The sequence below is a fragment of the Pomacea canaliculata genome, linkage group LG6, assembly GCF_003073045.1.
Source record: "Pomacea canaliculata isolate SZHN2017 linkage group LG6, ASM307304v1, whole genome shotgun sequence".
Lineage (NCBI taxonomy): Eukaryota > Metazoa > Mollusca > Gastropoda > Architaenioglossa > Ampullariidae > Pomacea > Pomacea canaliculata.
Window position 1 is genome coordinate 23,024,655 of NC_037595.1, and position 21,547 is coordinate 23,046,201.

The 21,547-nt window shown below is 41.4% G+C and overlaps 1 protein-coding gene and 1 long non-coding RNA gene across 4 annotated transcripts; one reads left to right on the plus strand and one right to left on the minus strand.

Annotated features, from left to right (window-relative positions):
- The first annotated feature begins 152 nt into the window (after nucleotides 1-152).
- LOC112566526 (alpha-taxilin-like) lies at nucleotides 153-17,406 on the plus strand. 3 transcript variants are annotated; one of them, XM_025242747.1, is made up of 12 exons: nucleotides 153-1,050; nucleotides 5,002-5,593; nucleotides 6,077-6,216; nucleotides 6,682-6,792; nucleotides 7,180-7,245; nucleotides 7,441-7,569; nucleotides 8,398-8,517; nucleotides 12,904-12,957; nucleotides 13,692-13,784; nucleotides 14,145-14,240; nucleotides 15,011-15,140; nucleotides 15,435-17,406. In XM_025242747.1, exons 2-12 carry the CDS (start codon nucleotides 5,134-5,136, stop codon nucleotides 15,944-15,946), a joined length of 1,911 nt encoding a protein of 636 aa, XP_025098532.1. In that variant the 5' UTR covers nucleotides 153-1,050; nucleotides 5,002-5,133; the 3' UTR covers nucleotides 15,947-17,406. The 3 variants fall into 3 exon arrangements, with proteins under 3 accessions (XP_025098532.1, XP_025098533.1, XP_025098531.1); XM_025242748.1 differs by lacking the exon at nucleotides 153-1,050 and adding an exon at nucleotides 1,321-1,449; XM_025242746.1 differs by lacking the exon at nucleotides 153-1,050 and adding an exon at nucleotides 3,567-3,826.
- LOC112566527 lies at nucleotides 16,044-20,756 on the minus strand. The gene is made up of 2 exons (XR_003099616.1): nucleotides 20,230-20,756; nucleotides 16,044-19,344 (listed from the first exon to the last, which is right to left on the minus strand). It is a non-coding gene; the product is annotated as an uncharacterized LOC112566527 (long non-coding RNA).
- Nucleotides 20,757-21,547: the final 791 nt, after the last annotated feature.

Sequence of the window (21,547 nt, forward strand, 5' to 3'; positions counted from 1 at the left end):
CAACGACTTACTTTCGCTTCATGACTACACGGTTTCTTGACCTGCTCACCATCGCACAAGACGTACTGGCGCGTGAGTGGTGAGCCCTGATCAGCTGCCGCTGGAAGGACGAATGACTCCATGATGAGTGTCTGAAATATCGACATAGCATAAGCCCAGTGACAGAAGACTTAAATTGTATCCAACACGTATTTCCAAGGTTTGCCAACAACACACTGAAAAACACTGGCTGTATGTTGCCACAGCTGGGATATCGAAAATATATATATATCTGTAGACCCTATATACACCTCGATCTTGGAAATCTAAACAAACCGAAACCTCTCAGCGGAAAAAATCTTGCTGAAGACGATGAAACAATTGTTATCCCCAAGGACAAGAAACACTAAGGAAATTACAGCTAGGGTGTGAAAAATGTCCCAACAAATCCAAGAATTGGACCTGTTTGGCTCTTTCGGTTGAAGCCTGTAAGATGCTATAGTCTTTCATTTCTATTCAGCGTGAAGTAACTTTTCGATGTTATGGTCTGCGGGTGTTTAAGTTGAAGTATCACAATGAAAATTTGTCTATGGAAATGTACCTACATAAAGCTTTATTGATGGCAGTATTACAATATTTCAGATTGGTTTGTGTGTTATTTGACATGACTTCTCGTGAAGTATTATGTTCAAATAATTTTTTCAATGTATTAAAATGTTGTTAATCTCATTATATCAAGGATAAATACTATAAACCCTTTGATAAGAATACGTGTCCTTACAAAGGGCAATCCGAGCAGAGAACTCATTACAGAGTTATCGTTCTTGAGTCGGAAAATCTTGACAGCCAGCCACACCTACATTTTCGTTACCAAGAAACGCATTAATAATTCGTGAAGACGCTAGTGGAAACTAATCTGGAATTTTTATATACTTGTGTGAAGTGTGCCGACGGTATTAACAAGCTGCAGAGTACTGGAAGCATGAACTTTTTGAGGGGGAGCACAAAGTGAAGACACGCGGTTCGGGCGGCATGGTGGCGAATCAAGGTTATTGACATTGAGCTGAGCAGGTAAGTTTCTGAAAAGGTTCGAAAAGAAATATATTTAATAATCTGTACATAATTGTGTGTTAGAGGCTGTTGAAATCAACAAGAGTTTAGCTAATTGATATGCAACAGTTAGATGAATTGTGATAGCAACCCGTACTAACGAGATTACCATGTTAGGAAACGTCGACTCCGTCTTGAAAGGATTTCGTGCTTCGCATTTCACAGTGGAAAATAAAAACTGCACACAACCCACGTCCCCGCTATTTCGAATAATAAGGAATACCGTTTAAGACAGGTGTATACGTTGTGGGTTTAAAAGATTAAAAGGGCAAAGGGACCAGATCAAAGCTTAGAAAGCTCGATAGCGATGTGTCCCAGCTTGAACTTGCTTAAGTATTTCCCGCTTGAGGAGATAATAAGGTACGTGTTGCTGTAGAAAAATTCGTGTTTGTTTTGGTGAGAGGGATGGGGATTAAAAGAGAACGACTGAAGAAAATAATTATGTATCAAATTAAATGACACAAAAATTCGAAAATGTAAAAGTATCACAAAAACTGGTGGAGTGTATTATTGTACAATTATTGTCTTCAGAGAGTATTTATGTCTAGAGCTGTTTAATCTAAGAAAGAAGAATCTTATTGTTGTGTCATTTTAACTTGATCAACCCATACTTTTATTTAATGCAGCCATGGTTGTATACGTTGACAAACATTATTTTCTTGGGCTTTATCTGAAGAACCAAAGGTGTTTCAGTCAAACAGGAGTGTAAACTCATGTGTGTGGACTGTTACATAGACTATTGGTGGTATGGTTTAACAATTTACTGAAATTTCCTTACTTGTTTACATATTGATGCATTTCACAGTTTCATCTTTTCATGTGTATGGTTATTATTTTGAATAAAAATATTATATTTATAGTTACTTAAAGGAGAAAAGGAAACTTTTTTATATGACTATATCAAAGTGAGCAAATATTAAAGCTCACCAACAAAGTTACAATTACAGCCAATTTAGTGCTTAATGCATGTTCATTAACATATTTTAAAATTACCTTTTGCATTAATCTTCTTCAGAAGTGCATACACTGTCTTGGATTTATTGTAAATAAGTGTTCAGTATAAACAATAATACATAAGGTAGTTGATGTGAACAATGATATTATATGTTCAGCTGATAAATAAAATGAAAAATGTTTATTTGAAATATTATCAGGCATTGAAAAAGAGGAAAATCAGCATAATTAAAATTTTTGCCAAGAAAGGGAGGAAAAATATGTGGTGTGGTGAATACATGTACTACAGCATCTAAGACCGATAGGCATCAGAGTTATATAATTAGCAAGCAGTATTTTCTGTCTCGAGAGAAAGAAGGGGCAGACCTGGCTTTATATTAACTTTGATCGTATGATGCCCTTCGTATCCAAGACACAAGTAGAGGTCAGGGTTACAATGTTGTGGCTGTAGTCATCGCTTGTGGTCAACAGAGAATTAATCACAAACCTGTTTAGCAGGAAAAAGATGCTGCTGGAGCAACATAAGATAGAAACAAGTGGGGCAGGGAAGGGAAGGTAATACAGAGCCAGGAAAGACTGAAGCACATATATTAGAGATGGCTTGTATTAGTGATGTCATGTATTGGTGATATATTAATGATGTCTTGTATTAGTGATGTATTAGTTCTGTCTTTCATTAGTGATGTATTTAGGATGCATTAAATCTCTTTGCTCCATGCTTCCTGAATGTCTTCTCCACCTTTGGTGTGTTTAGGCAGTCTTTTGATATGGACTTGTCTGGGGAGTAAAGTGCAAAGGAGAAGGCATTGTCTGGCTTTGTAAAGGTTCATTCAACACCAGTAACTAATCACGCCAAATCTTTCCCACAAATTGTTATTTATGGGCATATAAGCTGGGTTGGAAAGAGTAAACTAAAGAGGGAAAGTGTATGTCTTGTCACAAACTGGAATGGGAAGGTGGATTATGTAACAAGAGTCTGCAAGCGCTTATTATTTTTCTTTTATAGCAGTCAGCTTTTTGTCTTCAGTAGACACATCTGTTTAAGACATTAGAGTGAAAATTCTGCTGCCAAAAACAACCCCTCAAAAACAAAAATCTGAAGAAAAGGCATTCTGAGTGTTTGCCATATAAGTCATTTTACTTATCTTAAACTAGCTTTTAATATGTCTTTGTGAAAGTTGTGTGTTAGTGCTGTGCAGTCATGAAACACATGCCTACGTTTAAGAGAGAGGAAGGGAATTTGAAAATTTAACTTGTTCTTCACTCAGCTGCAGAAGTTATTTAGAAGTGCTGATCTTTGTCTGGTTTTGTCTTTTTTAACAACTTTTATGTCAGTGCCATCCTGAACAGGTTAATAGGGGAAGGGGGTGGTAGGTTTGTATGGTGTCTGAAGAGGGAAGGAAGACTCAGGAGTTATTGCCTCATCTTGCTGGCATGAGTTCAGCCTCCGTGCACCTAGAATCTGGTGTCAGTCACAGACCCTGCTGTCTGTTCCACCAAGCTGAGAGTGAAAGAGAGAGTCTGTATTAGTGGTGTGTATCTCTCTCTGCCTGTGCTGTTTTTCATTGTGGCTGACAAGTAAATAGTTAACCAGTGAACAACAAGAGAGTAATTCTGACTCACTGCTGCCAGTGCCAGGCAGACATGTAGTTGCACTGTTGTGAGCCATTTTTTGTGTGCGTGTTCCCTAGGCTGTTAACTATGTGAGCATGTATGCTGTTGCATTAGCTGACGAAACATTATGGGCATTACCTTGTCCTCTTTTATGTGGGGATGTGCAGATGTAAGAGTTATCACTTTTCACCTTATTTGAGCATTTGTGAAAATGGATTCAGTTGACTGTTCATAAATTATTTCTGGTTGGTTTGCAAAATTTAATTTTGTTTAAACTCTTCCATCTTGCATCATGTTTTTTTTTTTTTTAAGAAAAAAACATCTTTCACTCTAACTTTACTTGTACATACCGCTGTTTTAAAGTCTTCCTCTGCCCAACTCATGTCTTAAATTTTATATGAAAGTGCATTCATACATAGGTGTGCATCCATGTTGCATCAGTGGGATAATGTGGAGATATTATTTTGTGTGTATCCTTAATGTGTAATTATTGATGTGTTCAGCTAGGTATAAATATCTTCTTCTTGATCCTGTTTGCCACATAGGGCTGCAAGATATAAATATCACCTGGGGATTTTTTTCCTATTGGTGGTGGTGGGGGGAGTGGAGACTTTTTCAGGCTTTGAATTTGTAGGCCTCACTTTCCAGAAACTACCCTGAAATTGAGTGTTAGATTTTTTTTTATGTGCTCTAGCCGTTTTCTGGTGTGTATACTGTAAGGATGCCTGTGATGCAATTCCGGCTTTTGTGCAGATTACTCTTTTAGTGCTTGTGCATGCATGTGTGGGTGTATTACTCAACTGATAGTCAGTTTTAGCTTTTTTTTGATTTGGGATTAGGCTGGAGGCTGGGTTAGGGCTATGGGTAGTGTATAGTAGTATGTCTGGATTTTGATTGTAAGGGTTAGAAGTGGGAGGGCACTACCAGTTGGGGACCTTGAAAATTTTGGCTATGCTTTTGCTAGATATTCATAGAGATGCTGAAAAAGTTATATTTTTATAAATATATATTCTGGTTTTGAACTGAGGTTCCTTTGGAAATAGAAATCTCTCCAATAAGCAGAGGTTTTGCTATCCAGTTCGGTGTTTGACATATATATATATGTGTGTATGAGAGAGAGAGAAAATGAAAGAGGTAAGAAATGAGAGAGAGGGGGAGAGAATATTAATGAGGGGGTTCAGCAAAAAAGAGAATAATAGAGAAAATTAGCATGCGTGTTGATGATGAAGAATAGAATAAAAATTAGTTTTCTGTTATCGTCATCTCAAGTTATGAGATGGGTAAAACAGGTGTTTCTATAAAAGCATTATATTTACTTCACTGTTTGTTGATTTCTTGTTCTAGGACGAACCTGAAGATCAGGATAAGTGCAACACTACTGTTCAAGACCCTGTGTTAGATCATCAGGTGATCTCAACAGAGCCCCAGCCAGCAACGATTTACCCCACTCAGAACGTGGAAAACCAAACAGAAGACATGGCCGCAGAGGGAGTGCTTCACATGGAAACAGCCGTTTCCCAACAAGATGCAGTCAGTGGTGATGCTACTGCAATTCAGGTGCTGTCCTCTCTGGATACATCTCTCCAGTCTCCATCTGTGTTGAAACCTACAGAGACTGGCAGCAGCATGGAGACAGTGCACCCAGATGTCAGCGAAACTCCTACTACCAGTGGCATTTCGATAGATGAACCAACGCCTACCAGTTCTCCAGAACCTAGCGAAGTCACAGGTGATGATTCCACTCCAGCCCTTGGTGTTGTGTCCAATGGCAGTGCCTCGAAGGGGGAAGATGAGGAGGACATGGAAGGACAGGCTTCCAGACCTAGACTAGATGACATCAATGCGTCAACTGCTGCTGCAACAGTAGACAACAAAGCTGATCAGAATGTGAGAACCTTGCCAAACAAAAACAAAAGGAAAGAGGACAAAGGCATAGGTGAGTCTTGGATCATATTTACGTACATTACACTTGAAGTTAGAGACATTCAGTCTAGATGATTGCTGTATTTCTAAAAAAAAAAAAAAAAAAAAAAATCCTAAACATTTGAGGCAGAGGTCAGAGCTCCGAGAGAGAGATGAGAGGTGTATGTGGGATGGTGGGGAATATTTAGGGGAAGGGGTTGTATGTGTGTGTGCATGCTTGCTCATATGACTTTTAATCTGTGGCACCCTCCAAGACAAAACCTCAACATTATCTCTTGTAGATGAAAAAGAGAAACTAAAACTTTAGTAGTACATGATAAAAGCACTGTTGAAGGATTCTGAGAAATTCAATCCAAACATGCCTAGAGCTCAAACTGCTACAGCTGAACATGAAATGGTTCAGACTAAGGTGCGAGATTCACCTAAGGTGAACTCCATTGGTAATAGATCCTTTATAAGCATTGATGGATTTTTACTCCAGATGATATTTTTCTAGAGTACATACTGAGAGCACTAAGCAGCTTGAGCACCCCAGAGGAAAAGTTGGCAGCCCTTTGCAAGAAATATGCTGATCTTCACGAAGAGCACCGTGTTCTCCAGTCATCATTTAAGCAACAGCAAAGACGAATGTCTGTTGTATGTATTTGTAGCATCGTTTTCTGTTTTTGTTTCATATGACAAAAATCTAAGCATCAGCATCATGCAGCTATGTGCTTTATAACTTACACATGTTGCATAGTTAAAACAAAAATCAGTTTTTAAACATGGTTAAGAATGATCTCTTTTGTAAAAAAAATTTAAGTAGATAACAGATTTTTTGCATTTACATAGGGTCAAAGAAAGAGAAAATATGAGTAGAATGATGGTCTATCATACTTTGAAAGTATAAGAACTATTGTTTTCAGTGTTCTTGTTTCTTTATGATACTATCGCCAAGATACATACCATTGCAAAAAAATTGCTAAACAGATTTTCTATTTTATATATGTAGCATGGAAAATAACAAAAAAGCATAATTCATTTTTTTAAATTAAAGTTCTTTATTTGTTTCTACTGATCTTACCTACAATTTTACCATTTGACATTTGCATCCGTATATAGCTGGCTCGGGAGAAGGACCAGTTGCAGGCTGATCACACCAAGGCTGTCATTGCCAAAAGCAAGTTGGAGTCACTTTGTCGAGAGCTCCAGAAGCATAACAAACTCATCAAGGTAATGCCTTTTTTCATTATTTATATTATTTATTCCAATTGCAACAAGTGAATGTAGGGATATTTTTATAGTTTCAGTATTTTGAAGGCTAGCTACTGCATTCTTTAACTTTGTGAAATACATTTCTGTACTTGTTTTTTATTTGTTGATTTACTCCATAGACTGTTTATTATTTTTGCATTATTTGTGTTTGTTCACTACATATTATTTAGGTAAGGCTTGCAATAATAAAATAATAATAAAGTAGATTTTTATAGCACATATCCCTTCTTTATAGTTGGTGAAATATGCTTTACAAAAATAAAGTAATCTTGATGAAATAATGGGGTTTGATTATTATTTATTTCATGTCCTCAGTAGGCTGGTCTGATTCTTTTCTGTCTTCAGGAGGAGAGTGTGCAGAGAGCAAGAGAAGAAGAAGAGAAAAGGCGAGAGATCTCAGCTAAATTTCAGGTGAGTTCTACTTCACTTTGTAGAACATAACTGTAGCTGCATCATAGTATGGCCTAGTGATAAAGTGGATGTTTGAATGTGTGCACAGGTGCATGTGAATTCATTTTCACATATGTTAGCTTACTTTGTTTATTTGTACAAAGATGGGCACAGCATTTATTTTTCTCCTTCTCCTCCGCTCCCCTTTTCCTGCAGACCACCATTGCAGACATTCAAATGCAGATGACCGATAACCACGAAAAGAATGTCAAGCTACGCGAGGAAAATGCTGACTTGGCTGGCAAGTTGAAGAAGTTTATTGAGCAGCATGAACTCCGTGAACAGGTATTTGCAGACTGGTTGCAGCCACTTTTTTTAACTACTAGTTGAAGCAACTGAATACATTTGAACCCTAGATCACTAGTAATGTCACAAAAGTACATCACACTGAACTATTTACACCTAAAACCCTACAAGAAATAAAACCAAATTTATATATTACCTTAAAGAGAATTTCAACATTTAAATGATGTAGTTTGCAAGAATTCCTTGTATTCCTATAGAATTATACCTTATTGCTGGCCCTATTCTTCAAGGGAAGTAATTCCTAGTAAAATAATCCTTGAAGAAGCCAACAGCTTCTTTGCTTATTCTCTTCTTTTTTTTTCTGTGCATCGTGTTTTGTGAATTTACCCAATTTGTATTACATTGTGCAAAACAGTCACTGTGCTTGTCAACTCTTGAACAGCAATATAATTTAACTAAGTAAATCTGTTGAGGCTTTTCTTTGTTTTTGTTTTCCTGCTATGGGAATAATGTGGCAATGGTCAAAATGCGAAATATACATGAATTCTTTGTTAATGCAGAAAAATGTGTGAGATTTCTAGATCCTTCTGCAGCTGTCCATCCTGCTTTGTAATTGTCTGAGCCAGTTAGCCTCAGTCTCTGCTTTGATTGGGTGACTGCCCTAGTCAGCTGGCTAGATTCTGATCCGTCTGCGTAACAGTCTTAGCTAGCTGGAGTCAGTCTGTTCTGCCTGTGTGACCATCCTGGCCAGCTAGGCTTGGTCCATTCTGTTGGATTTATTTCTTAAGAAAAGCAGCACTGAAGTGAAGTACTCAGAAGAATGTGGGGTTTGATTGTAAAGCTAGTGATGTGCTTTCTGTGCTGCAGCAACTGGAGAAATTGATAAAACACAGAGAACTGGAGCAGCAGCTGGCAGACACCAAGCTGCAGCAGGCAGCCATCATCTTGAAGGAGGAGAAGGAGCGCAACCTAAAGGAGAAAGAGCTGGTAAGTAGCAGAGATTCTCTGGTGTCTGCCTTGTGGTCATGCTGGTCCTGATGATCAGTGGTCTTCTGTTAAGTTTGTATTTTCAGGATCTTATGCTCCCAGCCACTAAACCTGCATCCCGAAGATACAAATTTAAGTGTGTTTTTGCTTGTCTTGTTGAAATCTAGGAATGTGCCCTGATGTATGTGGCTAGGATTCAGTTTTAGATAAGAAAAGAATGAATATTTATTGTAGAGATCACGAATGCTGTTGACACGGAGGCTGAGCTTAACTTAGCATAACTCAGAGCATGTCATGAGCTTATCATCATTATCACCGTCCCTTAGCCCTGATTGTCCTTGTATTACTGCCAGTCCTTATGATCTTAGTCAGTTGTGTATTTCTCTGGGATGTGCTGAATGATAGAACAGCCCACTTTTGGAGGTTGTCTGCCCATTTCTTCTGTTAGCCTGCCTCTTCTTTTACTTCCCTATACTGATACTTGTGGGCTTGTCTTTGCAAGTCTTGGTTATCTTAATTTGCCTAAATCACTTCAGATTTTATCTTTACACTTTGAAGAGGTCTTAACAGTACCCAGCTATTTTGCCTGTTTCTTTTGTTTCTTCTTGTTGGTAGTGTGGTCTTCAGGGGTGTGAAGGATCTTCTTGTAGCTGTCCTCACATGATCCTGTAGCATATATGAAATAAAGCCTGAGTAATGCATGAATAATCATCAGTGGGCTTTGATATATTCAGGGTACACACATACACAGGATACCTATCACTGTCATCTTCTTTATGCATTGCACTGAATGTTTTTTATTTGTTTTTTAAAATGCTATGAGCTAGTGACTAGTGACAAACTGTGTACTTAGGATTTGGAGAGTGCAAAACAGTAATAACTCTTCAAGTGGCATAGGCAGTTTTGCGTGGTGGTGTGGTTATTTCAGGGTGCGCCTTGCGGCCCACCACCTCCGACTTCAGCACTCATGGACCACTCTTTGTCTGGTCTCTACCCTTCGACCTGTCCGACTTGGGTGACCCTGCTAGGAGCTGATGCTCCTGTCGGCATAGCTCTTAGGGTCATCGAGACACGCAAGCCCCCCGACCGCGGCAAGGTGGTGATCCAACAGGGGGCAGATCCACCAACCTTCTACTCGCGCCGCTGGCACACAACAACAAAACCAGACCTGGCTCTCTGCACAGACGACATCCACAAGAATTTGAGCAGAACAGTCTATAGACCCAGCTGGGAGGAAGTGACCATCGCCCGTACTCCTTACCATCACAGGAAGTACGACACCTGAACCCCCGCCAGCACGCCAGATGGAATCATAAGAAGGCACAGTGGGGCTGTTCAGAATACGAACAAATGAGCTCACGAAAGACATCAAGGTGGAAGGACTAAAATCAACAACGTCGTCAAAGATTTCAATGCCAGTATCATCAAGGCAGCCAAAGAAATATCCCACGAGGGTGCGAAAGGACTACACTCCGTACTGGACAGCAGAACTTCAGAGAGCTCACGATGACCTGACAAAAGCCAGAGAAGAAGCAGAAACCAACCCAATCAAGAAAACAACATCAAGCTGCAAGAAACAAATGCCAAACTGCTAAGAACAAAAGTAGAGTGCCAAGAGAAGAAGCTGGAGAGAAAAGACAGCAGGCTGAATATGGAAGAGAGACACACCAAGCTGTGGAGGCTGACCAAGGCACTAAATGATGAGGGTAGCAAGGGACAGAAGATCACCCTTGAAGAAGATGGGACAGACACTGACAGATAAGGCAGCAGCAAATGCATTTGCGCAAGCATATGCAAAGGAGAGCAGCATCACCATCCACCGCATCTGCAAAAAAGAATTCAGAAAAGAAGAGAAAGAAGGAAAACAAATGGGGATGGTCCATGAGTCGATGCAGCAAGATATCACATCCAAGAACTGAAGAATGCCATCAAACAGCTGAAGAAGAAAAAATCTCCAGGTCCAGACAACATAACGAATGAGATGCTACAACACCTTGGCAGCACAGCCCTCACTAAACTACTGGACATTTTCAACCTTAGCTGGAGAGAAGGCCAGGTACCTCAGTGCTGGAAGGAAGCCAGGATGATCCCTGTTCTGAAAAAAGGGAAGAACAAGTCACGAATCTTGAGCTACCGCCCATCAGCCTGATAAGCTGCGTCTGTAAAACCATAGAGCGCATCATCAATCAGCGCCTGCAGTGGTACCTGGAATCTGAAAGCATCATCATCCCAGAACAAGCAGGCTTCAGAAGATACAGAAGCATCCGAAGATCAGACAACGCACCTAGCGCAGGTCATAGAGGATGCTTTCCAAGCCCAGAAGGTCACCCTAGCGGTCTTCATTGATATGCAGAAGGCTTTCGAACAAGGTCTGGAAGGATGGACTCCTGGTCAAGCTCCAGCGAAGGCAGCATCAGCGGCAACATGTACCGGTGGATCAAGTCCTACTTGCACAACCGAAGAGCCAGGGTGCTTGTAGACGGACACTGTGGCCGTAGGTGCTGCTACGACACGGAGTACCACAAGGGGGAGTATCTTTCGCCGACCTTGTTCATACTCTTCATCAACGACCTGGTACCAGAGCTTCCAAGGGGAGTCCAAGCAGCACTGTATGCAGATGACCTGGTCATATGGTGCTCAGAAGAGTATGCAACAACAGCAACCTACAGGATGCAGCTTGCACTAGACAAAGTGGCAGCCTGGGCAGATAACTGGTGCGTTACCATCAACCGTGACAAGACAACAGCCACTCTTTTCTCTCTCTCCACCAAAGCGCAAGCTGGCAGACTAAAGTTGGGAGACACTCCACTGACACTTGAAGACCAGCAGACGTACCTGGGAGTCACTTTTTGACAAAAGATTGACATGAAGCAACACATCCTAAACGCAGAAGCAAAAGCCAGAAGAAAGCTGAACATCATGAGAAAGCTGGCAGGAACACACTGGCGGCGCAACGAAAAGATCCTGAAGACCGTGTACCAAGGTACTGTAAGACCACACCTTGAGTACGGATCAAGCACCTGGATGACAGCAGCCAAGTCACACCTTCAGACTTTGGACAGGTGCAGAACCAAGCACTGAGAGTCATAACAGGCGCCATGAGATCTACGCCAATAGACAAGATGGAGCAGATAACAGGCATACCCCCATTAAACAAGAGAAGGGAATGCAAAGCACTCGTGCAGGCCACCAAGTACAGGCACAGTGAAGACCACCTGATGAGTGCCAGACAGAAACAGCTGTCCTCGGGAAGGCTGAAAAGATCCAGCTTTGTGCGAGAGACGCAGGCACTACACAGAAAATACCAAACAAAGCTTCCTGCACAGGTCCAGGTACCGACTCTCTACCTCGATCCTCCTCCTTGGAAAGACAGAACAGGGAACATTACCATCTGCACCACAGTTCCTCACCTCACAACAAAGGATGAGGCATAGCGACGTGAGCAAGAGAGCCCTGACGCTAGCCATGCTAGAAGAAAGGTACCCCCAGGAATCATGGATAAGGGCCTACACAGACGGGTCAGCCACAGACGCTATCCAGAGGGGAGGGGCCGGAGTGTTACATCCTGTTCCCAAAATGGACAGTGGCAGGCAGCAGCAATACCAACTGGCCTCCACTGTACAAACTATAGAGCAGAAGTAGAAGCCCTGGTCCACGCAGCAAACATCATCAGCAGCAGAGCAGACCATGACAGCCAGGTCGTCTTCCTGACCGATGCTCTGTCGGTGCTGCAGGCAGTCAACAATAACAAACTGCCAGACCTGGAAGCCGCGCTGCTAAACATCAAGTGCCTCAGAACGGCTCTGCAGTGGATTCCATCACACTGCGGGATAGATGGGAATGAGGAAGCTGACAGGATGGCTAAGTTGGGTGCAGAGGACGAGCAAGAAGACAATGCAGTCAACATGTCAGAGATGAAAACCATCATTAAGTCTCTGTACAGGCCACAGCAACCACTGGACAGTTACCATCAGCTGTCCAGACCGGACCAGGTCGCTATCTTCCGCCTCAGGACTGGGCACAACAGGTTGCTTCACCACCTACACAGGAAGTTGCACCTAGTGCCGTCCCCGAGATGCTCTTGTGGAGAGGCAGACCAGACTGTAGAACACATCCTACAGGACTGTAGGAATCTCCGTACCCTGAGAAAAGAGACGTGGCCACAGTCGGAGACCCTGCACAACAAGCTGTACGGGCCGGTGGAGTCTCTGCAGAAGACCACCGATTTCATATCAAGAGCTGGTCTCCAAGTGTGAAAGAGGCGAACGACAAAAAAAAAAAAGTAATAACTCTGTTTTATTTGGCGTAGCATGTACTATTTGCAAGGCTGCTTATTTCAGGATTTGCATCTGAATTTTGGTCAATTTTGTTTTGTTTGTGGTGTAGCTGCTGCTACAAGCCAGTGAAGGACACAAGAAGAACTCTGTGCTGGAAGCTCAGGTGAGAAAACCTTAGTGTGGGGAGAGAGTGGTGGTGGCGAGGAGAGAGAGAGAATGCACATATCCAAGTATTTGTTATTTGTGGTTGATTCTTTGAATAGTTACCATATATTATGAATATCTGTTATATAGTGTGTGGGCAAAATTTTTAATTATGTGAAAATTTTAGACTATACATACAATCTTTGCAAGGTATTTGAAGGGAGAATATATCTAAGCAAGAAGCAAGACTGTTCGTGCCTTTTGGCAGAGATTGGCATGAAATAATGTTTTTTAAGATAGCTGAAACTGTGGCACTGAGTCAAGAAAAAGCTTTTCTGAGTGTAGAGGGGCCTTCCATAGCCATTGTGATAAGTTCATAACATTGTCACAAGAATAGGTGAGACAATCAAGTGGAATGTACTAGCTGTCATTGGATGAATGATATTTGTTTAACCTTCAGAGTATGTTGTAATGTTTATGAAGCAGCCAAATTCTCACAAAAACTTGTCAGGTTACGCACTCTTTTGAAATGTAAGCATATGCCAAAGAATGGTCATAGAAGATCCAGCCTGGGAAAGAGAGAATTCTGACTAAATCTTAGCTTACATGGAGTTGCTCAGTTCCATTCTACCATATCCCACACCTGGATATGAAAAATCATGAGACTGAAAGACACCTTTCCCAAATAGCAAGACAAGTTCTCTGTTTTTCTTCTTCCGTTGTCTTTCACCTAGAACCCTTTGATTTTGACAGCTGATGATGTACAAAGACAGATACGAGGAGTTCCAGGCCACAATCAACAAAAGCAATGATATGTTCCAGAAGCTGAAAAGTGAAATGGACAAGGTTAGTCTTCATTTTTTATCACTTATTTTTTTGTTTTCTGTTGTTTTCTTTATGTTCTCTTCTTGTGCATCAGTCTTAACTTGTAATATATGCCATTTTCAGCCCCCAAATTAAAGTGCAACTAATTAGAATTTGCTCTTTCATCAAGGTTTGTAACACGATAAGATTTATAGGACCCTAGAGTAAAATGTTTTTATTTCCTTTGCCAGTCTACCTTGATTTGAAGTCGGTCTGGTGTGAAAAAGACCAGTCAGAGTGATGCTGAGAGAAAAGTGTTTCTTTGGCTTAATATTGGAAAGGTGGACACTTTCTCTTTAGAGATGTTTGTGACCAACTTTCACATGGAAGCTGTCTTTTCAGATGGGCAAACGCATCAAGAAACTAGAGAAAGAAGGGGCACAGTGGCGGGCCAAGTTTGAGGCCAGCAACAAGGCTCTCCTAGACATGGCAACAGAGGTGAGGGTCTGGATGCAAGGGCTTGCTTCCACAGATGAAATGTCAAAATTCAATGGGTTTACCTGGCCATAAATTATTTCTTTGCTACAGATGTTTTTAGTAAGCTGCATTTATTATGATGATGAATCTTGTGGTGGTGCTGTGCATTCATTTTGTGACTTGCAGTAAATTTAGGAGGAATTTAAATTTATTAAATTACATTTTATAGTGATATAAAGTTCAGCTGTAGTTGAATTAAAGCTCCTGCCATTGAGAATAAGCTTGTGAAGAATTTGTCTCATCTTGACTAAAGGACTTGCAATAAAATGCACCTATTACAAAAAGGCTGATGTCCCATTTCTAATCATTCTGGATGGACATTTAGATCAAAACTTTTATTAACTGTCAAGTTGTAAAGGGATTCTGGGGATTTCTCATCTGACTTTCAGGTAGTATGCATATTTTATAAAGAAATTATTATAAATTTAAATTTGTTTACTCTTAAGAAGAATATAAAAACCATAACTGAATAAATAACTGCTTATCAGCTTTTGGCATTGTGACATCTTTTACTGTTTTATGACACGATAGACAACTAGAGATCAGTCTTGTGGCACGGGTGCTGGTGAGTGATTTGTGTGTTTCCTGCTTTATGACTGCTTGCATATCATGAAGGATTTTAAGTATGTGCTTGGGTTTTGACAAAGCTAGTTGAAAAGTGTCAAAGCTGAAAAAGTGTAAAAATATATGTAAGCTAATGCAAAGCCTTTCATTCTGTTGCATATCTTCAGAAAAAATCAGCAGATAAGGAGAAGGAAGTACTACAAGTCAAAGTCCAAAAGCTAGAGTCATTGTGTCGGGCATTACAAGCTGAACTTCATGGGAAAAAGACGAACAAATCTCTCCCACTGCCTGCAGAAGGTAGGAGACTTGCTGTACCAGTCTCCACTGTTTTTGCTACTTTTTGGCAGTTCTTGTCCCTCTTTCCTGCCCTCCTACAATTCTCTTTACCACCTCTGCTTTTCCTCGGTTGCTTTTGTTTTTCTTTCTTTTTTGAGGGAAGTACCGATAGGTCTCTTTGGTGAATACAAGAATCAATTTATCAAGCTAGAGACTTGCTAAGTCAGAACTCAGCTGCTGTTATCTTTGGGCAGGTATTATACCTAAAGAGCTTTAAACAAGTTTTAAAGGCTTTGTAACATTTTCTTTTTACAGCTGAAACATCTGCTTTGAGTCCAGTGGAAGATGTCTCCTTGTTAGCAGCAACACCAGACACACCAAACAGTAAATTGCAGGCAAGTATAGAGCAGACCATAGCCATCTGTTCAGAAACTGGTGATCTCCATCATGAGGCCTGTAATCCTGTATCCAGTGACCATGACAACCATAGTTTACGAAACTCATTGCCAGACAATGCTGAAACCACCATCACAGCAGATGCAGACCAGGTGGGATTGGCAGCCTCATCTGACCTGAGTGCACTTGTCACAGACTCTGCTGATGCCAACAACGCAGAAGTGATGAAGTTGTTGAAGGATTCTCACAGTTCTGCATCTAGTTCTGAGATGGCTAGCAGCGAAGGAGAAGTGGTGGCAGAAGTCAGTAGTGAAGGAGAAATCCTGGTGACAGGAGCACCAAGCTCAGAGCTATCAGCAGAGACCATAGAGCAGGATCTCCCTGCCGCTTTTGGTTCTCTGGCAGTAGATACAGAACAAGCTGCAGCATAGTTCTGCTGGTTGCAAAACTTCAGCTGGAAATTCTCAAGCATGATTCATTTAAAGGCTTTTTTTTTTGGTTGATTGTTTGTTTCTCTTTTTTTTTTCTTTTTTTTTTTTTAAGCTTGCATTTAACAAATTGGATCTTTTATCTCTGACACCTCCTGCTTGCTTTTTATGCCAGCCTGAGAGGTTAAGAGGAGTTATAGAACAGATGCCTTCCCATTGATTTACTCAACCCCCTTTTCTGCTGCTTCAGTTGAAAATTGTAGCTTGTTAAGCCAGTTTTAAATTTAGTATAATCCTTTGTGTCATAGTTTCACTAAATATTTTAAGGTCATTCCATTGCAGGTGCTGCTTTCTATTCTGCAGTGATGCATTGTGTAATGATGATTTTGAAGATGGTACTCATCTTTGTTTTGCTTTTTTTTAAAAATCTTTCATATAATGCTAACAGCTGAGAATAAACTGCAAGGGATACTCTAGTAAGCAATTGTTAACTGAGAAATCATTGTATGATCACAGTCATTGACAGCAGTCTACTAGCAAATGCAGCTTTTTTTGAGATCTCATTTATTTTTTTTAACCGAGAACTCGCTGGAAAAAAAATGTAGAGTGTTCAGGTCCCTGGTCAGTAACTGTTGAAAATACCACAGGCAATGATTTTATTCAGTGCTTGAACTTGCTGACTTTTTCATTGAGGATTTATGTTTAGTAGAAGCAATTCATACTTTTAAGTACCTTACTACTTAAGAATTTATATGTGGCCGAAAGTGCCATATCATATATCTCATTATGCAATTCATTTTTGGTATTTTAAGTGTGACCCATTACATTTAAGTTATTAAACTCTGCAATTGAAGGTGGAGGAAATATCCAACAGACCTACATCTTTAAAATTTTCGAAAATGGAATTGATAATTTGAGAAAGTGAGATTTTAGTGTGTATTTGTGCGTACGTGCATGAAAGAGTGCAAGAGCTGAAGGGAAACTAGAGGGAACAGATTTGCTGAATGTGCATTTCATATCAACAGGAGTTTTTTTGGGCAGAATGTGGGTTAATGGGGACGAAGAGTCATAATTTTGGCAGCATCTGTAAGAATAAATAATTTATCCACCTCTTTGTCTATCATTCCTCTCCACGAGCCAAAGCTATGGGGTTAACAGTTTGTTGTTGTGCAGCACTGAGTTGAATGTTGAAATCAGAATATATGCAGATATGCTGTGAAGATGCTGCTGTACAAGCTATTGTAGCTGCATTTTAACAAATAGAATGCACTTTGTGAAGATTGCTGTAAAAGGAATTTGCATTTAAATGTTTAGAAAAAGGTTTTAAAGCCCCACCTAGTTGATCCTGTGAAATTATGAAACCCATTTGAATTGCATTTTTGTTATACTGGATGCTTTTCTTTGAGAAGAAAGATTTGTGATGGCTTTTCCTTGAGAAAAATAATTACACAATATGTGAAGAATACCTGTCACTTGTCACTTTATTGGAGTGATGGATGCTATACAGCCATTGTATGATTATTCTAAATAGCTGGGATGGATTGTTTTTATCGTGTGTGTATGCAGGCAGAAGCTTTTATTCTTGATAGAGGTGGCAGCGTAGGAAATAAAGTAAGACCATTTTCTAAAAAGACAGCGCCGAGGGAAAACTATTTTTTTTATCTCTTTAAAGGATAAAGTGAACTCGTTGCCAGGTAGTGCATGTAAACATGAAGATGCTCTCCCTTGAATTGTGGTGGTCATCGTTTTCCTTCACCCCTCCCTCTTTTTAATTTTCCCCTAATTACTTGACCTAAGAAATGGAATTTGTTGTGTTTGAAGCATTTTTTCAGTGCCACCTCAGTGGTACCTTGTGATGAGTTTTTTTTTTTAATTTGAGAAAATTCTCAGCCTCTAGAGGCTTGTAGCTGTACTTACCTTACCAATCAGATTCATTCTCTTTCAATAAGGGTGGGGAGAATGGGAGGAGAATGAAGCACGTTTAACTGTGTCTGTTAATTTGTACGTGTGCAGTAATTTCCGTTTTCAGTCGCACGGATGCTGTGAAACAACGACCAAATATGTATCCGCTCTGGCCTCATCGGCCAGAAATGCAGCTCGACCGCTTGTTGGCCGCCGTGAAATGTCAGACTTGTTTACGTTTAGGCGTGTAAACAAGGGCAGTTTTATCCCAGCTCCACGGTAGCAGAATGCGCTGGCGTTGGCTTGCTTTGCTGCAGCCACCTCGACGTGTTGCGGCGTCCGGCAAATGCAGCGTGCCGCAGACGATGTGTGAGTTCGCCCCTCAGCCACCACTCCGCGTGTTACTACTGCTCTGCGGTCGGGGACTGATCGGATGAGATGGTTTGTAGGGGCACGCCCATGAAATTCCTAGTAGACCACATAATACATTTGTGTACTTGTTTTATTGTGTAGGCGTTGGGGGAGGGGAGGTGCGGTTGTGGGTGGGTGCGTGCGTAGATGTTTTTGTAATCATTTTTAGTGGCCTGGCATTGGCAGGTGCAGTCCCTATTTGTCTTGAGCCAAGATTGTGTGGAACAAACCAAAGAAAATGGCGTGGACTGCCCCTCTACCACTAAGGTGGCTCGATGGCGCAATGTTTAAAGTCTGTCACCAATAAAGGTCAGGATTGGATGTCGTGGGTTCAGATCTCGTCTCGGACACGCTGTTATTTCGTTGTATGTGGTTTCTGTTTACAAGGCTGGTCCTGGCTCGGCGTAAAACACCATCCCCCCCTCCATCTACCATTTGTGTCCCTTTCTCCTACAGCCCAGTGTGTTGGGGAAGGGGGTGCTGACCCAGCTTCTTTTATGTTCGTCCCCAGCTGTTGCATAACCTGTTACGATCACCTGGAGAGACGTGCTGCCCTCACGATAGAACACACGCACACGTATTTATGCACGCCCGCGCGTATACACACACGCACGCACGAAACAAAATGCTTAGGCATGCGTTTAATAAAAATAATGAACATTTATATAGCGCTCTTCCAATTAGTTGCTCAAAGCGCTTTACAGAAATGACAAAGAGAAGTAAACTGAATCTCGAACAGCCATGTACCAATATTCGCATATAACAGTCACGCTTCTATCACAAGACACACCCGCTCATACATAAAGTAAATACAAACAAGTTCTGCATGCTCGTGCGTTTCAGCAACTGGTGAAGGCGAGCGTCCTTTGTCAGCATCCTATTAATAGATATAACGTCATAATGGACTGCGGCATTCAACAGTCGATAAGGATGCAGTCTATTACAGCACGTTTCCTTTTTCTTTTGATAACCAGCCACGTTTCTCGTCTGTATTTCTGTTTGGCATTCTACCGCACTCGCTTTCCTACTCCCCCATCTGCACCGAGTAGGAAATCGCCAGATGTCCTCGGCTTTGGGAGAGAAAGGAACTGAAAAATATCAAGGTTAGAGGTCAGCATCTCTGGAACATGATGTTCGGCACGTAAGCACGAGCTGCGCCACGCCACACACGATCGAGAGACCGTGCGGCGAATGCTGACCGAGCGAAATCAGTGCATGCCACACATCACAGGCAGGACAGAGGAAGGAAAAAAAAAAGGAATGTCAGCTTTTCCTGCTCATCTCCGTAGTTATATTTGACGCCGAGGCTTCGAAATGCTATTCGCCGCCAGATAATGAGCTTATTTGTAAACAAGGTTAATGGTTTTTTGTTTAATACCATTGTCAGTCATGTGTGAAGTGATCTGAGTCCGCCTTGTTCGTTTGGTTTGTTCGCCGTTATTCATGTCGCATTCGATGCATGAACTGTGCTGATAAAACCAGCGTTTCCTACCCCCCCCCCCACTCTCTCTAGTAATAAAGTTCTAGTTGCTGGCACGGCATTAAACATAAACAAACAACCTCCCCACCCCCATTCTCTCGCATGCGCGGACACAGATATGTAACGCGTAGATTAACTCATTCGATATAATTTTACATTTCTCGTATTTGATACAGTTGTGAGAACTTGTATTACAAAGCAAAAGTTTCTTTATCTTTTATACTGAAATATTCATGCGCACTAGCCGATTTTCATGTATTATTTAATGTATACACAATCCGCCATATGTTGGCAAAATTATTATAGTCCACAATAATTTTTTCTATAATTTTATTTCTATCTCTATATATGTATGGTGTTTATATGGAGAGGGAGGTTGACGCATCACCTTAAATATAACAATGATGAGGAGGGGGGGGGGGAATCACAGTCAAAATAACAGAGCTGAAAAGGACAAGCAGCAACGAAACTGGCGATGATCGATTTTACATACATCACGGCGGGTGCTACAAATCTCCACATCCCACTTCCCGCACAGTTGCTGCAGTCTCTGGGTGGCCCACTGTCAAGGGCACTCATCCTGGCCGACCGCGCGAGTCACGTGCCCTTGCGTGGACTACAGCAGCGTCGCCAATATCGACTCGGATGTCGGAGTGGTCGCACACGCTGACGACTGCACGTCGGCGTGCTCGGGCCTGATGTCCCAAGTGGTTGCTCGACCTTGCCCTAGACCCACACAGCATGATGGCGTATGTTTTTGACCTTCGATGCCACCAGACAGCCATTACTGAACGATGACGTCATGCGCAAAGCATTATGGGGGTGCCCGCATTTGTGCATGTTGTTCAGATGGAGAAGTAAATGCGAGGTGAAGGATTTGTGTAAATCAGTAAACTTACTGTTCTGAAATGTTGCTAATATGTAATGCCAAGAACGAAAGAGTGTATGAAATGGTTGGATGACCCAGTCATTCTCCAGGAAGCCCGCATCACGTACGGTGTCATAAGATGGAGCAGTACTGTCCTCAAGGTCTCTTTCCGTTGTTGTTTCCAGTGAGAACCGTGGATATATACTTAAAAATAAAATCCGGACACGCTATAAATACAGCTTCATTGGGTCCCATGATTAATTTGTATGCGTGACAAATACCAAGGGAAAAGGGTGTGTGGGTGAGGGAGAGCGAATAAGAATAGCAGGCAACACTGAGATAAGATCCTGAAATTATTCTTTTCCTAGTTATAAACCTCATTTGCTGTTGGGGTGATGTTGGAATAAATGTTAAGTAAGCATCGCTCTTCAAACGGACAGCAGCACTTACCTCTAGCTGACGTCCGCTACCCCTTGTTCGACAGATCATAATCTTTCTCCCTAACGCGCGCGCACGCACGCACATCCAGATTATATTTGTAAATATAATTTTAGATCCGTGGTTCTCACCAAGTGGACAATGAGTGAATAAAAATACGATGACCCAGGTGGGTCACAGTGGCTTCAAAGGGTCGTTGGCGTAATTTTTATGACACAAGTGCCGAAATCAATCCGCCATGTGCTGGCCAGGCACTCTGTCAGGGTGCATATACATAAAACCATTGAAGTTTAGGGCCCTTTTACTGTACGAAAAATGCAGCAGGCCAAGCTCATTCAAGAATATGCATGCCATATGGTAGCAGGCTCCCGTGTTACCTAGGCTGATAGGGTGGACTGCCCCTCAGGTTCATGAAGATCACACTCCACGCAAGGTGGAGAGTCAAGACGAAGATGAATCAAGTGCTCGTGCTGCCCCACGCGAGAGGTAGAATGCTAACAACTGT

Coding starts and splice junctions, on each gene's coding strand:
- LOC112566526 (XM_025242746.1), top strand. CDS start 3,785: ATGGGCATTACCTTGTCCTCTTTTATGTGGGGATGTGCAGAT. Junction 3,827..5,001: donor TTATGTGGGGATGTGCAGAT/GTAAGAGTTATC, acceptor TTCTTGTTCTAG/GACGAACCTGAAGATCAGGA. Junction 6,793..7,179: donor AGCATAACAAACTCATCAAG/GTAATGCCTTTT, acceptor TTCTGTCTTCAG/GAGGAGAGTGTGCAGAGAGC.